The following is an 18,388-nucleotide window of genomic DNA, read 5'->3' as shown; positions in this document are numbered from 1 at the left end:
ACTTCTGTTCCTACTTTCTATGTTCATACAATAATAAACCAGTATTTTATGCTTTAGAAAGAATTTTGCTGCTCTCGTTATGGTTAAGGCACAGAACGTTATAAGTCAAATATCTGTATATGACTGCCAGATTACTATTGCTCTTATTGCCTTTCTTTTCTTAAAAAGGATGGAAGGAAAAATGCCTTAAGGCATTTTCAGGAGATGTGCTGAAGTGCTTTATGATGCCACTCTTTTTTGCTTATCGATTCTCCGATGGGATTAGCAAAATTCTGGGAGCAGACCTTCTGCCCAGAGAAGGGCAAGGTTAGTAGGGATGCTGCAAGCATTCAGAAAAAGGTGAGAAGAGTAACTTTTAAAAGAATGTGAAAAATCAACATGTTACCTTTGAATCCAAGCTTCATGAAAGTCCTAAATGCAGTGGGTTTTTGAGAGTCAACTCAGTGTCAAATTAGCAATCTTTCATACAGCTAACAATTATAATTTGCAGTATCTATGAAAATAATCTCTCAGTGGTGTTCCTATGGATATTAGGAATGTTAGATCACTCATGACCCTATTGAATAGTGGAGCAGGCTTGAGGGCCAAATAGTCTACCCCGTTCCTATTCTTACTGTCTGATACAGAGGAGCTCAATACAGATAGTATGATGCATGAGGTTGAAACAATTATTGGGAAGCATGGGTTGAGGGTGTCAGGAATCAAGAAATTCAACCTTAATAAAAACATTTTTTAGTGTTCTGCAATACTCCAAGTCTAAGTGAACTACATACTCTGAAGAAGCTGTTCCCATGGCTACTGAGTAGGAAATCTGAACGTGGTTTGTTCTTGCTGTATAATGCGTAAAGTCCAAACTGTTCCTCCTAGAATGAAAGATTCTAAGATGAAAACACTTATTACGAATGAAGCAATCTCTCTGATTCATTTATTCCACTTAACAGGAAATTCTCAACTTCATAATCACACATCCATCAGTTTTGTTTCAAAATTTATTTTAAATTTCAATTTTTCAGAACATATGCTTGGACTGGAGGTTTAATTCAAGATTCAATTCATGAAAGCAAATTACGCAATCACATTACAAAAGATTAACTGTGTTTTCCTGGTTGTCAGCATTGTTCTAATTTAGTACAGTCTGAAAGAGTCTAGAAATAGGGCCAGCATGACATTGCAGCAGCAATCGAAACTAGTGAAAAACACCATCCAAAAAAAATTAAAATACTAAAGGAAATCTACATTTCTGAAGCAATAATAGCAATACACTTCACAGTTTGTTTCACGAATAGAGAAAAGATAGTAAAGGAATCCGGGAGAGGAGTAAAAAGGGAGATAGAAGTTAGGATGTGGGATAGGAAATGTATGTTTATGTCGATGAATGATGCTATAGGAAGTCAACTTGTAAGCATAGAAACAGAAATAAAGCAAATCTTGTTACCAACTCACATGTCTGAGGAAGCAGCCTCCTACTCTAATAGGCTCTTTTGCACATTTCTCCAACTCTTTCAGGAAGTAATGGCTGTGGAAATCGTACAATTTCTCCAGGTTTCCAAAGATAGCACCTCGCTGTCCCCGCAGGTCCTGGGGCAGGTCCGTGCGTTCCATCTCAGGGAAGTAGTGGTTAACAATATAACCAAGGGAGCGGACATACTCTCTCTCGGTGATTAATATCTCTTCCATAATATGCTGCATCTTATTACTTAGAATTTGCAGGAAACAAACAGAAAGCAAAAATAAGTCTAAAACAAAACTCAAGAATCAATAGTTAAATTGTTAATAATACTAAAAAACCATAACTTCAAAATATGTTTGGACGCAGATGTTAACTTTGCCAATTAAGACCTCATTGTTGAGGATGTGCATTTTAAGAATGAAGCACGTGACTATCAGTGTATTGACCTTACCATTTAAAGTACCTAATGTCTATGCATTTTGTCCTTTCAACCTTTCAGATCAGAATGGGCTTGCCACAGTGATAGAAACTGGGAATTTAAAACAGAAAGTGGAATAAAGTAGGGTGCTCAAAGGATAGAAACCTTCCCAGAAGGGGAGAGATAAAAGTGATATTGGGTGAAAGAGAACAATAAATTGTAAAAGAAAGATCTCAAACCTCGCTTTAAATTTCTCTACAAATTTGATATGCTCCCTCCTCCAAAGACAATTGCAAATCTCAACTCACCCTCAAATTCCTATAGACTGATTCATATTCATATCCAGTCTTGAACATATTGAACTTTCAGTCAGTAACAGTCATTCAGTGCTTAATATGATCAAATTATGCTCTTCTGAACTATGCCTGCCACAAACTTGGGTTTGGCCCACATAACCCTGGATCTACATCCCAAGATTTAGTTAGTATATGGGTGCCTTTCCTTTAGAGTTTTGATAGCCATTTTTTTTTCAGATTCCCAAGAATCTTCTAACTTCTTCCAGAATCCCAACAACTGTCACATTCCCATGCATTTAACAGTTTTGAGCGCTTCAAATGTTTTGACATATCATTGTGCTGGGGAAAGCAACATGACTTGTATCACACATAGCTACAGATGCACAGCCTCAGAGTGCTAGGTTAGCAGTTTAAAGAACATTGCCAGGTAGTCCTTAGAGCTAAATGTTCACCCAATGTTCCTTAGCTGTAAAATGTGCCACTTAAATATATGCAATTATGATTGGCTGAACACAATTACCGAAAATGAAGCAGTATTCACTTTCAAATTATAATCCTCAATATTAGTCAAATAAGTATCTAATAAGTTCATATAAAAGCAAAGTTATAACTTTACATGGTCATAATGCAAGCATCTTTGTCAAGAATCAGATTTGTTTCCAGTTCCAAACTGCCTTCAAAATGGTGTTGGTGAGTCACCTGTTGTGGTATTGATACGCTCACAATGCTGTCAGGAACTGAGTCCCTGGATTTTGACCCAGAGAATGAACAGCATTATAGTCCCAAACCAGAAGGATGCCTGGTTTGGGAGGTGGCAGTATTCTCATGCAGCTGCTACTCTTGTTCTTCTCAAGGGCAGAAGTCGTAGGTTTGGAAGGTGCTACAGGAAGAACCTCAGCAATTTGATGCACAGGATACACACTGCTACCACTGTGCAACAGTGCTGGAAGGAGTGAATACTCAAAGTGTTCAAGCAGGTTGCATTGTCCTGGATGACATGGACCTTCTGGAGTATTTTTGGATCTGCACTTATCCAAGTCACTGCATTTTATTCCTTCTCTTGACCTTTGCCTTAAAAACAGTGGTTAGAGACAAAAAAAAACTGCAGTTGCTGGAATCCAAGGTCAACAAGCAGGAGGCTGGAAGAAAACAGCAAACCAGGCAGCATCACAGGAGGTGGAGAAGTCAATCTTCAGGACTGGGGGTGGGTGTAAGGGGAGTTGCAGATAAAGGGGGTGGCAGAGGGAGGGTGGTGAGGTGGGGATAGGTGAAGACAGGCAGAGGGTATGACCTGATTGTCAGTGAGAGGAATGAATTCGGTAGGTGGCCAGGAAGAGTGGAAGGGAGGGGGAGGGGCTGGGAAGGGAGTCGGGGAAAGGGAAGGGAGGTTATTTGAAATTGGAGAACTCAACACTGAGTCCTCCGAGTTGTAGGTTACCCAGACACAAGATGAGGTGTTGTCCCTCTAATTTGCGGTTTGGTTCGTCGTGGCAATGGTGGAGGCGATGGTGATGGTCATGTCGGAAAGGGAGTGGGGAGGGGAATTAAAATGGGCAGTGACTGGACGTCAAGTCAGCCCCTGTGGGTCTGGCTGAGATGCTCAGTGAACTGCTCCCTAAGTTTACGTTTGGTGTCCCCTACGTAAAGAAAACCGCATTGGGAACACCTGATGCAGTAAACTAGGTTGGAAGAGAGGCAGATGACAGAAAATGGTGGACAGACCTTTGGGAGTGAGACAGTACTCACTACAGAATTCCCAGCCACTAATCACTTCTATGGCCACAGTATTAATGTAACTGTTCTGAGGAAGGGTCACTTGACCTGAAACGTTAACTCTGATTTCTCTGCTTAGATATTGCCAGACCTGCTGAGCTTTTCCAGCTAATTCTGATTTTGTATTCATATAACTGTCACGGTTAAGTTTTATTTTGTCAATGGTAAACGCCAAGATGTTGATGATGAGGATTTAGCGATGGTAATGTTGTTGAATATTGAGGGGAAACAGTTATATTTAAGTTGTTAAAGATGGTTATCGTCTGAACCTTATGTGCCTATATCTACGGAAAATCCAACTTGGCAATATTTGCTTCAAAAGCCTGGAAAATACTGATACCTTAAAAAACATAAAATACACAATCAATGTGATTCCCAGAATACGTCAAAATTAAAAGAACAACAGAAGCCAATGAGAGAATGTTTGTGAGTTATATCAAAAGACTGAGAGACAGAGAGAGAATGGAAGGTAAACAGAAAGAGTGCGTGAAGGTAAGATAAATAATGGGAAAAAAAGCAAAGAGACGAAGGAATGGAAAATAATTGAGGCCGTCACGGCAAACTTCTGAGATAGTTTTCAGTATAATGCGTGAAAGTGACAAAGACATAACTTGGTTCTGTCAGAAGTTTTGCATTCTCACCCATGACATTGAACCTGCACCTGGTGGGATAAGACATACCATGCTAAACGTGAGCAATCATTAGATGATTGGTATGACTCAGGTTGGTTTTATGCCCTAATCCCCTGATGAGGAACTTGTTTATGAATATAACTGATTTAAAAATAGGACCCCTTTTGACTAGGTTTCCAGGAGAGATTTGGCAAAATATACCGCATGCCAACCTTTTAACTTCTTAAATACACCTTTAAAGTTACAGACACTCCTAGTGGATTTTAAAACAAAACATCTTAAATTGGACTAATGCCCAGGATCCTGAAAGGGTGTGTTATGGCACTGAGATCGGGACCTTACCCCAATTCCCAATCACAAATGGGCTTGCAACTTCTGCTCTCTGGTGATATAAAAATGTAATTACCTAGTGATTTGGTATTGGAGATTGGGATGATGCATTGATTCTCCATCACTTACTCACCGTCCCTCTCACTGAAGGTGAAAGACATAAAAACCAAAGTATACAGTATGCCTCAAGAAGACAGCTTCGTCCTGGATGGTGTTGAGCAGCTGCAGAATTGCAGTTGTACCCAGCCAGGTAATTGGGGAATGTCTATGAAACTCCTGCTTTGTGGCTTATGGGATTGCTGATTGGAATTAACTGTCTGAAGATTTGTAAAAGAAAAATAACAGTACATTGGCTTTTGACAGTAACATCTAATGGACAAGTTACTTCTCAAATGTCAAAGTTAAAATCCTTACTAGGAATTGTCTTTTGTTGCCTTTTTAACTTCCTGTACAGACCCATGTTCCAAGCTTGATCTTTGCACACTACTCCAGACAGGATTCATAACTGGAGTAGCACTACTGCTATTTCTGTCAACTGGAGTGTTCTTTGGAGTGTTGTCTTCTGAGCAAAAGCTTGCATGCCGGGACAATTGGAAACCCTGTGCGGCCTGCATGATCTTCTTCGAAGGATAGCTCTTGTGCTGAGCACAAGGGGAAAGGACAGAGTCTGACCGTGAAGGAGGAGAACAGTCCTGTGTGCTGTTCTTACCAGTGGAAACTTCACTTGATTGCAGCCACAGGGGACAGTTAAATGTTAAAGGGTTTACTGGTGTCCCCTTTGGTTTGTTTGTCATATTTTCTTTCTGGTTCTGACTGCTCCTGCATGACCAAGGGTTACACTTCTCCTTTTTCTTCTGAATTACATCATCTCCAGTCCTCGGGCTGCCACACACAAGTGAGCTACTTGTCACAGTATCCTCACTGCAATTCTGACCAGTGCTCTTTGACTCTCCACTAATGCCTGGTGAAGGAATGCTGTCGGATTTTAGGATCTTCCTACAAAATTCCAATTTCTCCTCAAGGAGTTGCCTGACCTCCTGACATTTCAGCCAGGTGACATTCCACATCTTCATCCCTTTAGTACTGTTTAGACTATGAACCTCGCTCTTCATCTGCTGAAATCTTTTAACAGAGAACTCTGTAAACCGCTGATGATAACTCTCAAGATTCTCCAACATTGCTTCATTGCACATTCCCGACTGGTTCAAGTAATATTTACAATCTTCTGCCATTGTTGTAGCCTAGGAAAAGAGGACAAGCATAGGGGTTAGGAATATACAACAAATGTTGGAATTCTGAACAAAAAATGGTAAATGTTGGGAAATGATGGCACATCAATAGGTACTTGTGGAGAGAAACAACTGAGGTTTGAAGAAGTTCATTTCTTCTGCTCTCTCTGCAACTCCTGATTGTCCTGTTGCATACTTCCAGCACTCGCTCTTTCATGTACTAAGTACAAAGACAAAATTATGCAACATTCATTCTCGTTCCTCAGGAGTGTGATGAAATACTCTACAATTCCTTTATGAGTACAACTGCAACAATACTCAAGGTACTTGACACCATTCAGGACAACACGGCCAACATCATTGGGATCACATCAATCATAAAGTCATAGAGATCTACAGCATGGAAACAGGCCTTTCAGCCCAACTTGTCCATGCCATCCAGTTTTCACATTTTAAACTAGTCCTATTTGCTTGTGTTTGGCCCATATCCTTCCTGAAAAAGGGCTTATGCCCGAAACGTCGAATCTCCTGTTCCTTGGATGCTGACTGACCTGCTGCGCTTTTCCAGCAACACATTTTCAGCTCTGATCTTCAGCATCTGCAGACCTCACTTTCTCCTCCATATCCTTCCATACCTATCCTATCCACGTACCTGCCGAAATGTTTCATCTTCCCCGCACCAGTAACACACAGTGGCAGCAGTGTATCACATCTACAAGATGCACTGCAGTAACTTATCAAGAATTCTTGAGCAGCACCCTCCAAATGTATCACCTCTTCCACCTCAAAGGGCAAGGAGAGATGCGACCACCAGCAGCTACAAATTCCACCCCACATCATTGCACACAACATCCTGAATTGGAAACATATCATTGTTCCCTCAATATCGCTGGATCAAAACACTGGAACTGCCTCCTGAACTAGCATTCCAAGGACTGCAGTGATTCAAGACAGCTCACCATCACTCTCTTCAATAATTATTGGCCTCATCAATACTGCCTACATCCTACAGATTTTTTTATTTGAAAGTTTATGTGGCCATCTACAAGCTACTTGCATATGTACATTCTGAATCTGAGGAAGCCTGGATTTCATCGTATGGTGGGTTTGTCATTGGCCTATACACTGCATGAGGTAAGACACAAAAGATAGCAGCTTAAAAGAGCTTCACCAGTTTAACTACACTTGTTTAACAATGGGAAAGGATGAATCTAGCAGATACAGGCCCATCAGATTAATCTCAAGGCAAAGCATTTTGAAACAATAATCTGGAAAAAAAGTTAACAGTCATTTGAACAAGTGTAGATCGATCAAGGAAAGCCAGAACAAGTTTGTTAAAGGCAAACAGAAATATGGAAATATAGAAATAGGACAAGCAGTGGGCCTTTTAAACCTTTCAGCCTGCTCCCCCATTCAATATGAGCATGGGCAATCATCCAACTCAGTAACCTGATCCTGCTTTTGCCCCATACCCTTTGGTCCATTTAGCCCTAAGAAATATATCTTACTCCTTCTTGAAAACATTCAAACTGCTTTCTGTGGTTGAGAATTCAATGGGCTCACCACTCCAAGTGAAGACATTTTTCATCATCTCAATCCTTACTAGGCCTAGCCTGCATCCTTAAACTGTGATCCCTGGTTCTGGACTCCGTAACATCTTTTTTTGCATTTACTCTGTCTAGACTTGTTAGGTAATTGAAGATTCCTATGAGATGACTCCAGATTTTTCTGTACTCTAAAGATTATAGTCCTAACTAATCCAATCTCTCATCACATGTCAGTCCTGCTATCCCAGAAATCAGTTTGGAAAATCTTTGTCATAATCCCTCCATAGCCAGAACATCCTTTCTCAGATAAAGTAAGAGACCAAAACTGTGCAGAGAACTCCAGGTGTGTGGTCCCACCAAGGCCCTGCACAATTGTAGGAAGATTTAACTGTTTTGATACTTGAACATTCTCACTATGTCGGCCAACACACCAGCATTTTCTTCACCTCATACCAGTATTTTCTTCACTCCCAGATACATGTCCTTGATTAATTTCAGCCACTGGTATATAAGGGCAAGTCTTGTCGCACCTCCCACTTTCTCAATTTACCCCAAGATAATAATCTGACTTTTTGTTTTGTTATCAATGTGGACAACTTCATACTTATCCATTGCATCTGCCATGCTTTTACCCATTCACTCAACTTGTCCAAATCACACTGAGGCATCTCTGCATCCTCCTCACAGCTCACCCTCCCACCCAGCTTTTTATTGTCTGCAAACTTGGTAATATCATATTAAGTTACCTCATCTAAATCACAAATATATTCAGTGAATAGCTGGAGCCCAAACACTGATTTTCTGTGGTACCCCACTAGTAACTACCTGCCAGTCAGAACAAGACCAGTTTATTCCTACACTTGTCTGCCTGCAGTTCTCTATCCTTGCCAGTACAATATACTATCCCCAATCTCATTTCACTTTTACATGCTAATTTCTTATCGAAACTCTTCTGAACGTCCACGTAAACCACATCCAGTTGTTTCCCTTTAATTAACTCTACTAGTTACATCTCAAAGAATTCCAGTAGATTTGTCAACCATAATTCTCCTTTTGTAAGTCGATGCTGACTCTGTAAGATCCTGTCATTGCTTTCCAAGTGCTCTTCTATAAAATCTTTTATTATCAACTCTAGTGTTTTCCCTAGTACGGATGTCGGGCTAACTGATCTACAATTCTATTTCTTCTCTACCTCCTTTTTAAATAGTGGGATTGCATTAGCTAGCTTCCGATCCATAGGAACTGTTCCAAAGTCTAGAAAATCCTGAAAAATGATCACCAATGCATTCACTATTTCTAGGGCCACTTCTTGGAGCACTCTGGGATTTAGATTAGAAATCAGAAGAACTGCAGATGTTGAAATTCAGAAACAAAAACAAAAGTTGCTAGATAAGGTCACCACGTCTGGCAGCATCAATGAAGAGAAATCAGAGTTAACATTTCAAATCGGGTGAGGAAGGTTTACCAGATCTGAAATGTTAACTCTGATTTCTCTTCACTGAAGCTGCAAGACGTGGTGACCTTATTAGATTAGATTAGACTTACAGTGTGGAAACAGGCCCTTCAGCCCAACAAGTCCACACCGACCCGCCGAAGCGCAACCCACCCATACCCCTACATTTACCCCTTACCTAACACTACGGGCAATTTAGCATGGCCAATTCACCTGACCCGCACATCTTTGGACTGTGGGAGGAAACCGGAGCACCCGGAGGAAACCCACGCAGACACGGGGAGAATGTGCAAACTCCACACAGTCTGTTGCCTGAGTCGGGAATTGAACTCGGGTCTCAGGCGCTATGAGGCAGCAGTGCTAACCACTGTGCCACCGTGCTGCCCGCTATCTAGCAACTTATGTTTTTGTTTCTGGGATTTAGACTATTGCGCCCAGGGGATTTATCAGCCTTTAATCCTATCAATTTCTCCAACACCACTTCCTTTCTAATACTGGTTTCCTTCAGTTCCTCCTGATCACTAGAGCATGCGTTCCCCAATATTTTTGGGATATCGTTTGTACCCTCCTTTGTGAAGACAGAATCAATGTATTATGGACCAGAGCACACCCCCTCATAATATTTTAAGAAGGTAGCCTAGACCCAAACTTTCTCTTATTTTAAAGGCAAATGGAATGTGCTGTATTCCAGACTCAATTCAATTGGTCAAACTACTCGACACTAAGCAAAACGCCATTTATTCCAACCCTATGGTTAAAAAACAACAAAAGGAAAAATAACTTAGAATAACTTAATTCTATTTGAAAACCTAACCGAGTAACAGATACAATAACTATTACTAATAAACTGTTCCAATTTAGTAACATCCTATAAACACATTCCTTGGTGCAAAGGCAGAATCAGAAAAATACATTTGTCTACAGGTAACCCAGCAGCCGAGAGAAACCCCAGCTTCTAGCCGTAACCGAGAGAGGGAAAGGAGAGTTTCAACTACTTCGACAGTCCAATAGCTTCTGCTGAACCTGAAAGCGAAAGAAAGTCTAGAAATCCTGGATGCTTCTATTGTTCCAACTTCAAAACAAAAACAACCCCTCATAAGCTGTTTTCTTTATTGGTATTCCAACTAGACAAATTTTGCTGCTCGTTGGGTGCTGCCTGAACTGCTGTGCTCTTCCAGCACCACTGATCCAGAATCTGGTTTCCAGCATCTGCAGTCATTGTTTTTACCTAGCTCAACAACTCAGTCTTAAAACCTCTCTTTAAAATAAAACAAGTACAAAATAACCTCTTAAAGCCATAGCATTGTCACACCTCACCCCTTTCAAAAAATGAATATATAAAGATAGCTTCATTTTTAAAAACCCTTAGTCTAACTCTATGAATATACTTAATACATACACATCCCATTGACACCAAGCACGTTAGCATTCACAACTACATTCTATTTCAGTCCATTTGTTCTTGCCACTGAATGCCTCCATCTTTCTTGAACAAACTTGCGACAATGTAACAGCAATTACATTTTCTGATCCTGCCACATGTATAATTTTTAAATTGAACGGCTGCCATAATAACCTCCATCTAAACAGTCTGGAACTCTTGTCCTTAAATTTCTCCAAAAACTTGAATGGGCTTTGATCAGTTTTTACAGTTATCCCAGACAAATTACTGGCAATCATAAATGTTGAGCTCCTGCTGGAATTCCCTGCCTGTTTCACATGATAAAGGCAACCCCAACACCAGCTTGTCTGCCAATTCCAAAAGTGTTCCCTTGCACACTTCCTCTCTTCTTCCATCCTCAGAAAACACTTAGTGACTGAAAGAGCCATTATTACACAAGACACACCTTATTTAAACTAATCAAATTCAACACCCGAAACAAAAGACACTAACACTTTCCACTCACTGCCTTTGAGTCCAATAATCCTAAACCCAAGCTGGAATTAGAGATTTTGATCCTGACCAGAGCCCCCAGGTTGTTATGGACCAGACTAGAATCCCTCAAAATATTTTAAGAAGCAAATAGAAAGTGCTGTGTTCCAGATGCAATTCAATTAGTCAAACTGTTGGTATTAAGCAAAACTCAATTTATTCAAACACTACAGTTTGATTCCCCACAGTGTGGAAACAGGCCATTCAGCCCAACAAGTCCACACTGACCTGCTGAAGAGTAACCCACCCAGACCCATTCCCCTACATTTACTCCTAACTAATGCACCTAGCAGTGTGGGCAATTTAACATGGCCAATTCACCTAACCTGCAATCTTTGGATTGTGGGAGGAAACCACGCAGACATGGAGAGAATGTGCATACTCCACACAGATAGTCGCCTGAGGCTGGAATTGAACTCAGGTCCCTGGTGCTGTGAGGCAGCATTGCTTATCACTGAGCCAATGTGCAGGTAATATACAACAAAGTGAAGAAGAACTTAAAATAACAACTCAATTGGAAAACTTATCAGAATAGTAGATATAGTAACTTTTACCAATTAACTGTTCCAATATAGCAAATTATCATAAACACACCCCATTGTCAAAAAGGCAAATTCAGAAAAATACCTTTGTCTCACAGGTAACCCGGCAGCAGAGAGAAACCCCTGCTGCTAGCTGTAACGGGAACAAGGAAAAGATAGCTTCTACTACTTTAAAACTCCAATAGCTTCAGCTGAACCTAAAATCTTTTTAAAAACTAGAAATCCTGGTCTGTGAGAGCTGGCCACACCCATTCAGGCTGCTTCTATTGTTCAACTTTAAAAAAAACCAAGGCCTCACAAGCTGTCTAGTTGGAATGCCAGTAAAGTAAACAGTTTAGTTAGTTCGACCTCAATGTGACTACTTGAGAGATTTTCTCTAACTGGCAATCAGGCCGATTAAGAAGAAATTGTAGGTTTTGTTTTATTTTATTCAGCTCAAGCATTTTTCAGCATCCTGGGAAGAAAGTCTGCAGGCAGACCATATATTTTGCAGTTCTTCACATTGCAATCATCGTATCATTGTACCTTATTACAGTAGCTGTACAAATTAACGAGGGCCTCCAATTCTGTTCGACGTCTCTTAGCTCTAATGTGAAAATTATTCAGCCGTACTTTGAAATCTTCCACCATATTTTTGAACACTGAAAACTCAGGGTATGAAGAGCCATCCAGTTGATCCACTTCTTGCAACAGTTCCAAGCCCTTTTTGTATTCCTGCTGCAAGATGTCATTGTAGGGAGATTAAGGAGTGAAAGATTAAAAATTGTACAAGAAAAACTGCATTTATGTAGTACCTGTAATTTTCCAGAACAATTCAAAGGACTGCTATCAAACAAAGTTCGGCATCAAGGCACATGGGGAGATATGAGGATAGGAGGGGCAGATTTTCAGGAATGTTATAAAGCTGGAGCCAAAAGAATAGAGAGGTGGAGGGGGAGGAACTGCAGAACTTAGAACAAAATTTCAGTTTCAACATTATTTTCTCCTATTCCCTCCACCCATTTTGTGCCATTAGTCAACTTTCATCCATCTTCTCAACACCTTTCATGCAGCTACTATGAAACCACTCAGTGACTAGCTCCTTGTAACCCCAAGGTCTGAATGGTAACTTCTGAACATAGGAGACATATTGAATATGGTATGTACAGCACTGACAAGTAATTCACACCACAATGGGCAGATATGTGTTTAAACGGCAAGTCTGCCCATCAACTACGTACAATAATCAATAGTTTCTAACATGAGTTTTGATTCTCTCATTGGCTTTTGTTTATATGATGCAAATAAAATAGAATTAATATGAATTGTGAATTTTCTCCAAACTAGATGAAATATGTACAAGATAAACAGAAATGTACTGTGGCTGCTGTCCGTTAGTATATCATAGCATCAAGGTATATGTTACAACTTGTAATTAAAGCCACAGCCATGACTATAGAGATCATGTTATTAACTGGAGTGGAATCATCCCCGATGCTTACTCCATGGTGTTTGCTAACCCTACCGCAATGTGGAACTGGGTGAAGGTTGTTTGAGGTAGCCACCAATTTTTCATTGTCTTCATCTTATTAGTATTAAAGGACAAAGTACCTTACAATATGTACAATCGAAGGCATTGCTCTTTGATAATAAGTGCAATTACATTCAGTCAGGCATAATAACTAGGACCTTAGGGAGCTGGTATAGACACATCTGCTCCCTCCGAAAGCTAGCATGAACCTCCTTGCTTCCATCCACAGACAGTTTGAAACAACAGTAGTTTAGGTGGGGCTAATGTAACCTGAACATTAACCCCTTCAAAACCATTACTTTATAAACCAGCTAGTTCTGCTTGCATTGGTTCTCAGCAAACTTGCTAGATGAATACCTGTCATTCCTTTTTTTAAGGTAGATATCAATCCATTCATATTAATCCCTGTATATATTCTGACTGGTAAATTAGCACAAAATATACAAGAGTTTAATCATTGGAAAAATGCTTTCAGTATAATAAAACATACAGATACTTCAAATTAAAGCAGTGTTAGATGTCACTTACTGTGATCAGCATGAAGAATCCAGAAAAGTTATCCTGTGTTTGTTGGATGGCATTCAGTGAATCGCCATTTGTAACTAAATTTTGCAAATATGATTCACCTTCACAAACCAGCCAGTTATTTCGCTGCAGAATTAACAAAAGGATAATAAGAAAACAACTCTCCAATGATCAGTTTCACTCTTAAGTCACAATTACATCAAGTTTTATTTTAAAGAACAGCCATGGACACTGAGCTGAATTTGTAAATGGAAAATTCTGAGAATCCACAAAGTCCATTAATTTCTCCATGGACTTGTTGGGTAGCTCTACCATTTTCTGTATTTTACGGGAAATGGGTTCTTACTGTAATATGCTGGCAGGTAATGTCCAGCTGAGAGGGAAATACATGTCCAGAAAGGCATAAGAAAGTCAGGTGTATGATGGGCTTATGCTCGAAACGTCGAATTCTCTATTCCTGAGATGCTGCCTAACCTGCTGTGCTTTGACCAGCAACACATTTGCAGGCGTGTATGATGGGCTACTTGTAACTGCTGGTTCAGTCATTCATTGCTTGGTACAATGTGACATACTGGGTTTAGGACCCAATTGTTAGAGCCACAGTTATCCTGTTTCTCATGTATCGCACACTATTCAAATCAACCCTGGTATCTGAAGTCCTTCTGCCTCACAGTGCTAGGGACCCAGGTTCGACTCCAGCCTTGGGTGATTGTCTGTGTGGAGTTAGCAAATTCTCCCCATGTCTGTGTGGGTTACTCCGGGTCTCCTGGTTTCATCACACAAGATGGGTGGATTGGCCATGCTAAATTGCTCAGAGTGTCCAGGGAGGTGCAGGGTAGGTGGATTAGCCATGAGAAATGCAGTGATACAGGGGAGTATAGGTCTGGGTAGGATGTTCTTTAGAAGGTTTGGTGTGGGTTCGATGGGACGAATAGCTTGCTGCCATACTGGAGAGATTCTATGATTCCATTTATATATTTCCTAAAATCTCAATAAGTTTTGTTGTATTTCTTGAAGATAATAATGTACCTTTTACAGTTGTTTGTCTCAAAATGCACACAATCTCTGTGGCCTAACCTTTGCATGTTATTAATCTATCATTGCATTTTTGCATTTATATGCAAGAACCTAATTATAAAGCCTAATTTATTTTTGGCTTTTTCTGTGACTGTGCTGGGTTTCACTTTCAAATGTTGGACTTCCTTTTTTTTGTTCACGGAATTGTGTAATTTAGACCTTCAGCTTCTCTGTTCATCTATACTACAGGCATCTTTTCATTAAATTTCTAGCTTTTCCTTAAGATGCAGCATAATTCCCCATGTTAAATTGCACCAAACTCCTTATCGCTGCTGGGTCAAACCCCTCACAAGTGTTTGATAAGGTGCTTCATCAAATGTTTTCTGAAAATCTAAAACCACTACATCTGCTGTATTCCCTTAGGCCATTGAATCAATCATCTTTCTTCAATGTGATAAATCACATTTACAGCAATATAGGGGGAAAAAAAATACCCTTACTCCAAAGTGCTAATGAATAGCTAAACCCAAACCTGTTTGAATTTATCCTCCAGTCTCCGCAAATCTTGTAAGAACTCTAGATGCTGCAGACACTGATTGGACCTCATCACGAGAGTGTGGACATGCTCCTCCACCTGATTGTACAGCGATGTCACTGCATCAATGGTGTCCCTTCAAATAAACAGAAGGAAACATTTTAACTCTTACAACTGAGAACCTTTAAACCTCATAAATTTATAGCATAATTACAATAAACCAGAATAAAAACAAGTAATCAATCCAATTACTCATGGAGTCATCACAAATGTTAAAAAAGAAATCAATCTCCAATTTACCTGAGAGATAAACTCAGGTTAAAAAAAATACTTGCCAGGCTTTTGTACATAAAAAATAACTACTTGTTCTGAACAAACTGTCTTTAATCAGTGGGAGAAATGAAATAGAATTTATAATCTCATAGCTCTCCCCTTTAACTCTAGTGAAGGGGAGTGGTTATGGGCCCTGAAAACTTGATGGAAGGTGATGAGCAATTTAATCATGGGTCAAAGATTAGAGAAGCTACTGTTTGCATACAACACAATCAAGACAGAATGGGCATACGAGCGACTACACGTGATGATTTACGTCAGTGCCCTGGGGTGCACTCCCCAAACCCACCCCCCCAACCCACCACAACCTCCACCCCTTCATAGCAAAGGTCAGGTGTCATGGTCGCCGTGCCAACCAGCAATCTTCTGCGTTGTCACCGGTGTTGCCCTGAAGTAGGTACTAGCCAACGTTTCTCAGCTAAAGGACAGAAAGGTTAGAGTGTGCACTTGATAGAAAAGGATTGTAACCTGGAGTGTAACTGACCAAGTCGATGACCACCTGTTTTGACTGTGTTTTACCTCAAGCCATCTTTTTCATGTTAGATTCTTGGTCACTTCTCAGTCAACCCAAATTAATCATTATAGCTTATAACCTTTGACCCGTGATTAAGTTGCTTGTCACTTCCCATCAAGAGATCTGGACCATTCTTCATCACTCCAGTAAAAGGGTAGACGTTAAGTTATACAGTTCTAAAATAATGTGGAAATGTATGCAGTGTCTCATATAGACGTTTCAACATTAAAATTCTGACACTGTTTGGAGTCACACTTCTCTGAGATGTTGATCCTAATATGATACGTAGAAAGGAAAATGGCAGAAAAATGGTGATGCACTTCTCCATATCTATCTCACTATCTTTAGATTAGATTAGATTAGACTTACAGTGTGGAAACAGGCCCTTCGGCCCAACAAGTCCACACCGACCCGCCGAAGCGCAACCCACCCATACCCCTACATTTACCCCTTACCTAACACTACGGGCAATTTAGCTTGGCCAATTCACCTGACCCGCACATCTTTGGACTGTGGGAGGAAACCGGAGCACCCGGAGGAAACCCACGCAGACACGGGGAGAACGTGCAAACTCCACACAGTCAGTCGCCTGAGTCGGGAATTGAACCCGGGTCTACAGGCGCTGTGAGGCAGCAGTGCTAACCACTGTGCCACCGTGCCGCCCACTTATGGTGGCTGTCTCCAAAATAATGTGCCTGGGGTAAACATTTGCTGCTTACTGTTACTGTTCTCACAGACAGAGCCAGGGAATGCTAAGACACAGAACTGTGAAGTGGAGACATTCAGCTTCCTTCGTGCTACCATCTGGCCTATTCAGTGTGCTGCTTCCAGAACCAAGTATATATGGGAGCAAAGCCAAGTGTCTAATGTCAATCCTTTTCTCTCACAGCAAGAGCACTGGCATGACTTAACAGCTCACTAGGAGTGAACACATGAGAAAGACAGAGACTGATCAGCAGCACAGTGGATGATTCAGTCAGACAGAACTAACTGGGAAGATCATGTGAGCACTTAAAAGATATCCAGAGAAGTAACAGGACATGAGCACCACCAAGTGCCAAACAGGCTTTGAATGAATTAGGAGAAATTCCAGGCAGATTAACACTCTAAAAATATAGTTAGTCTTGGTCAAATGTAAAGAATGCTGGAGCAACAGGCAGCATCCGTGGAGAGAGAAACAGATAACATTTTGAGTCCAACTATAGAACTACTGCAGCATCTGCTCTGAAGAAGAGATTTACCAGCCTCGAAACATTAACTCTGTTTCTCTCTGCTACCAGACCTGCTGAATTTCTCCAGCATTCTCTGTGTGTTTGCTTTGGATGTCTAGCATCTGAAGCATTTGCCTTCATATTTACATTTTACTGGTGTACCTGAACAAAGCCTTAGCCAGGCGCCAACCACCTCATCAAACAAAATGGCTCCATGAAATGAAGGTAACATTATTAAAAATGAATCAAGGTAGTTTTGGATTTTGCAGAAGCTTTTGAAATCAGGAGGGGATTGAATGAGATGGGGAGTTAAGGAAGGGAATGTGGAGGAGATGGTGTAGTGGTATTATCGCTGGACTGCTAATCCAGAGACCTGGATAATGACATGGGGTCCTGAGTTCGAATCCTGTCACTGCAGATGATGGAATTTGAATTCAATAAAAATGTGCAATTAGTGGGCAGCACGGTGGCACAGTGGTTAGCACTGCTGCCTTACAGCGCTAGAGACCCGGGTTCAATTCTCGACTCAGGCGACTGACTGTGTGGAGTGTGCACATTCTCCCCGTGTCTGCATGGGTTTCCTCCAGGTGGTCCGGTTTCCTCCCACAGTCCAAAGATGTGCAGGTCAGGTGAATTGGCCATGCTAAATTGCCCGTAGTGTTAGGTAAGGGGTAAATGTAGGGGTATGGGTGGGTTGCGCTTCGGCGGGTCTGTGTGGGCTTGTTGGGCCGAAGGGCCTGTTTCCACACTGTAAGTAACCTAATCTACTCCAAAGACTCTAATGATAATCATAAATCCAATGCCGATTGTTGGAAAAGCCCGTTTGGTTCATCGATGCCCTTTAGGGAAGGAAAGTGTCATCCATCCATGGTGTAGCTGACATGTGACTCCAGACCCTCAGCAATGTGATTGACTCTTAACTGCCCTGTGGGCAATTAGGGAAGGACAATAAATGTTGGACCAGCCAGTGATGCCCTCACCTCATGAACGAACGGATAAAAATCCCAAATTACTGGGCTATATTGACCTCACTGATGATGCAGATGAAAGTTGGTGGATACATAGTAGGTTGGAGTAAGAACAGTAGAGGGAGTGAGCTTCTTCTGAGACACAGAGACTAAAGAAGGAGAGTGGTTGAAG

The 18,388-nt window shown here is 40.9% G+C and overlaps 1 protein-coding gene across 3 annotated transcripts in view; it reads right to left on the bottom strand.

Annotated features, from left to right (window-relative positions):
• LOC132822896 (pleckstrin homology domain-containing family G member 4B-like) overlaps positions 1–18,388 on the bottom strand; it is a 180,499-nt gene that overhangs the window by 31,061 nt on the left and 131,050 nt on the right. For all 3 annotated transcript variants that reach the window (XM_060836289.1, XM_060836290.1, XM_060836291.1), the window contains exons 11-16: positions 15,188–15,326; positions 13,642–13,764; positions 12,129–12,320; positions 5,314–6,140; positions 1,444–1,696; positions 774–863 (exon numbers count right to left, since the gene is read on the bottom strand). In XM_060836289.1, the coding sequence (XP_060692272.1) occupies positions 774–863; positions 1,444–1,696; positions 5,314–6,140; positions 12,129–12,320; positions 13,642–13,764; positions 15,188–15,326 (1,624 nt within the window). The remainder of the gene's footprint in view (positions 1–773; positions 864–1,443; positions 1,697–5,313; positions 6,141–12,128; positions 12,321–13,641; positions 13,765–15,187; positions 15,327–18,388) is intronic.

This window comes from Hemiscyllium ocellatum, chromosome 15 (assembly GCF_020745735.1).
Source record: "Hemiscyllium ocellatum isolate sHemOce1 chromosome 15, sHemOce1.pat.X.cur, whole genome shotgun sequence".
NCBI classification, from domain to species: domain Eukaryota; kingdom Metazoa; phylum Chordata; class Chondrichthyes; order Orectolobiformes; family Hemiscylliidae; genus Hemiscyllium; species Hemiscyllium ocellatum.
The sequence above is the reverse complement of the archived record's forward strand: the minus strand, read 5'-3'. Positions and strand labels throughout refer to the sequence as shown.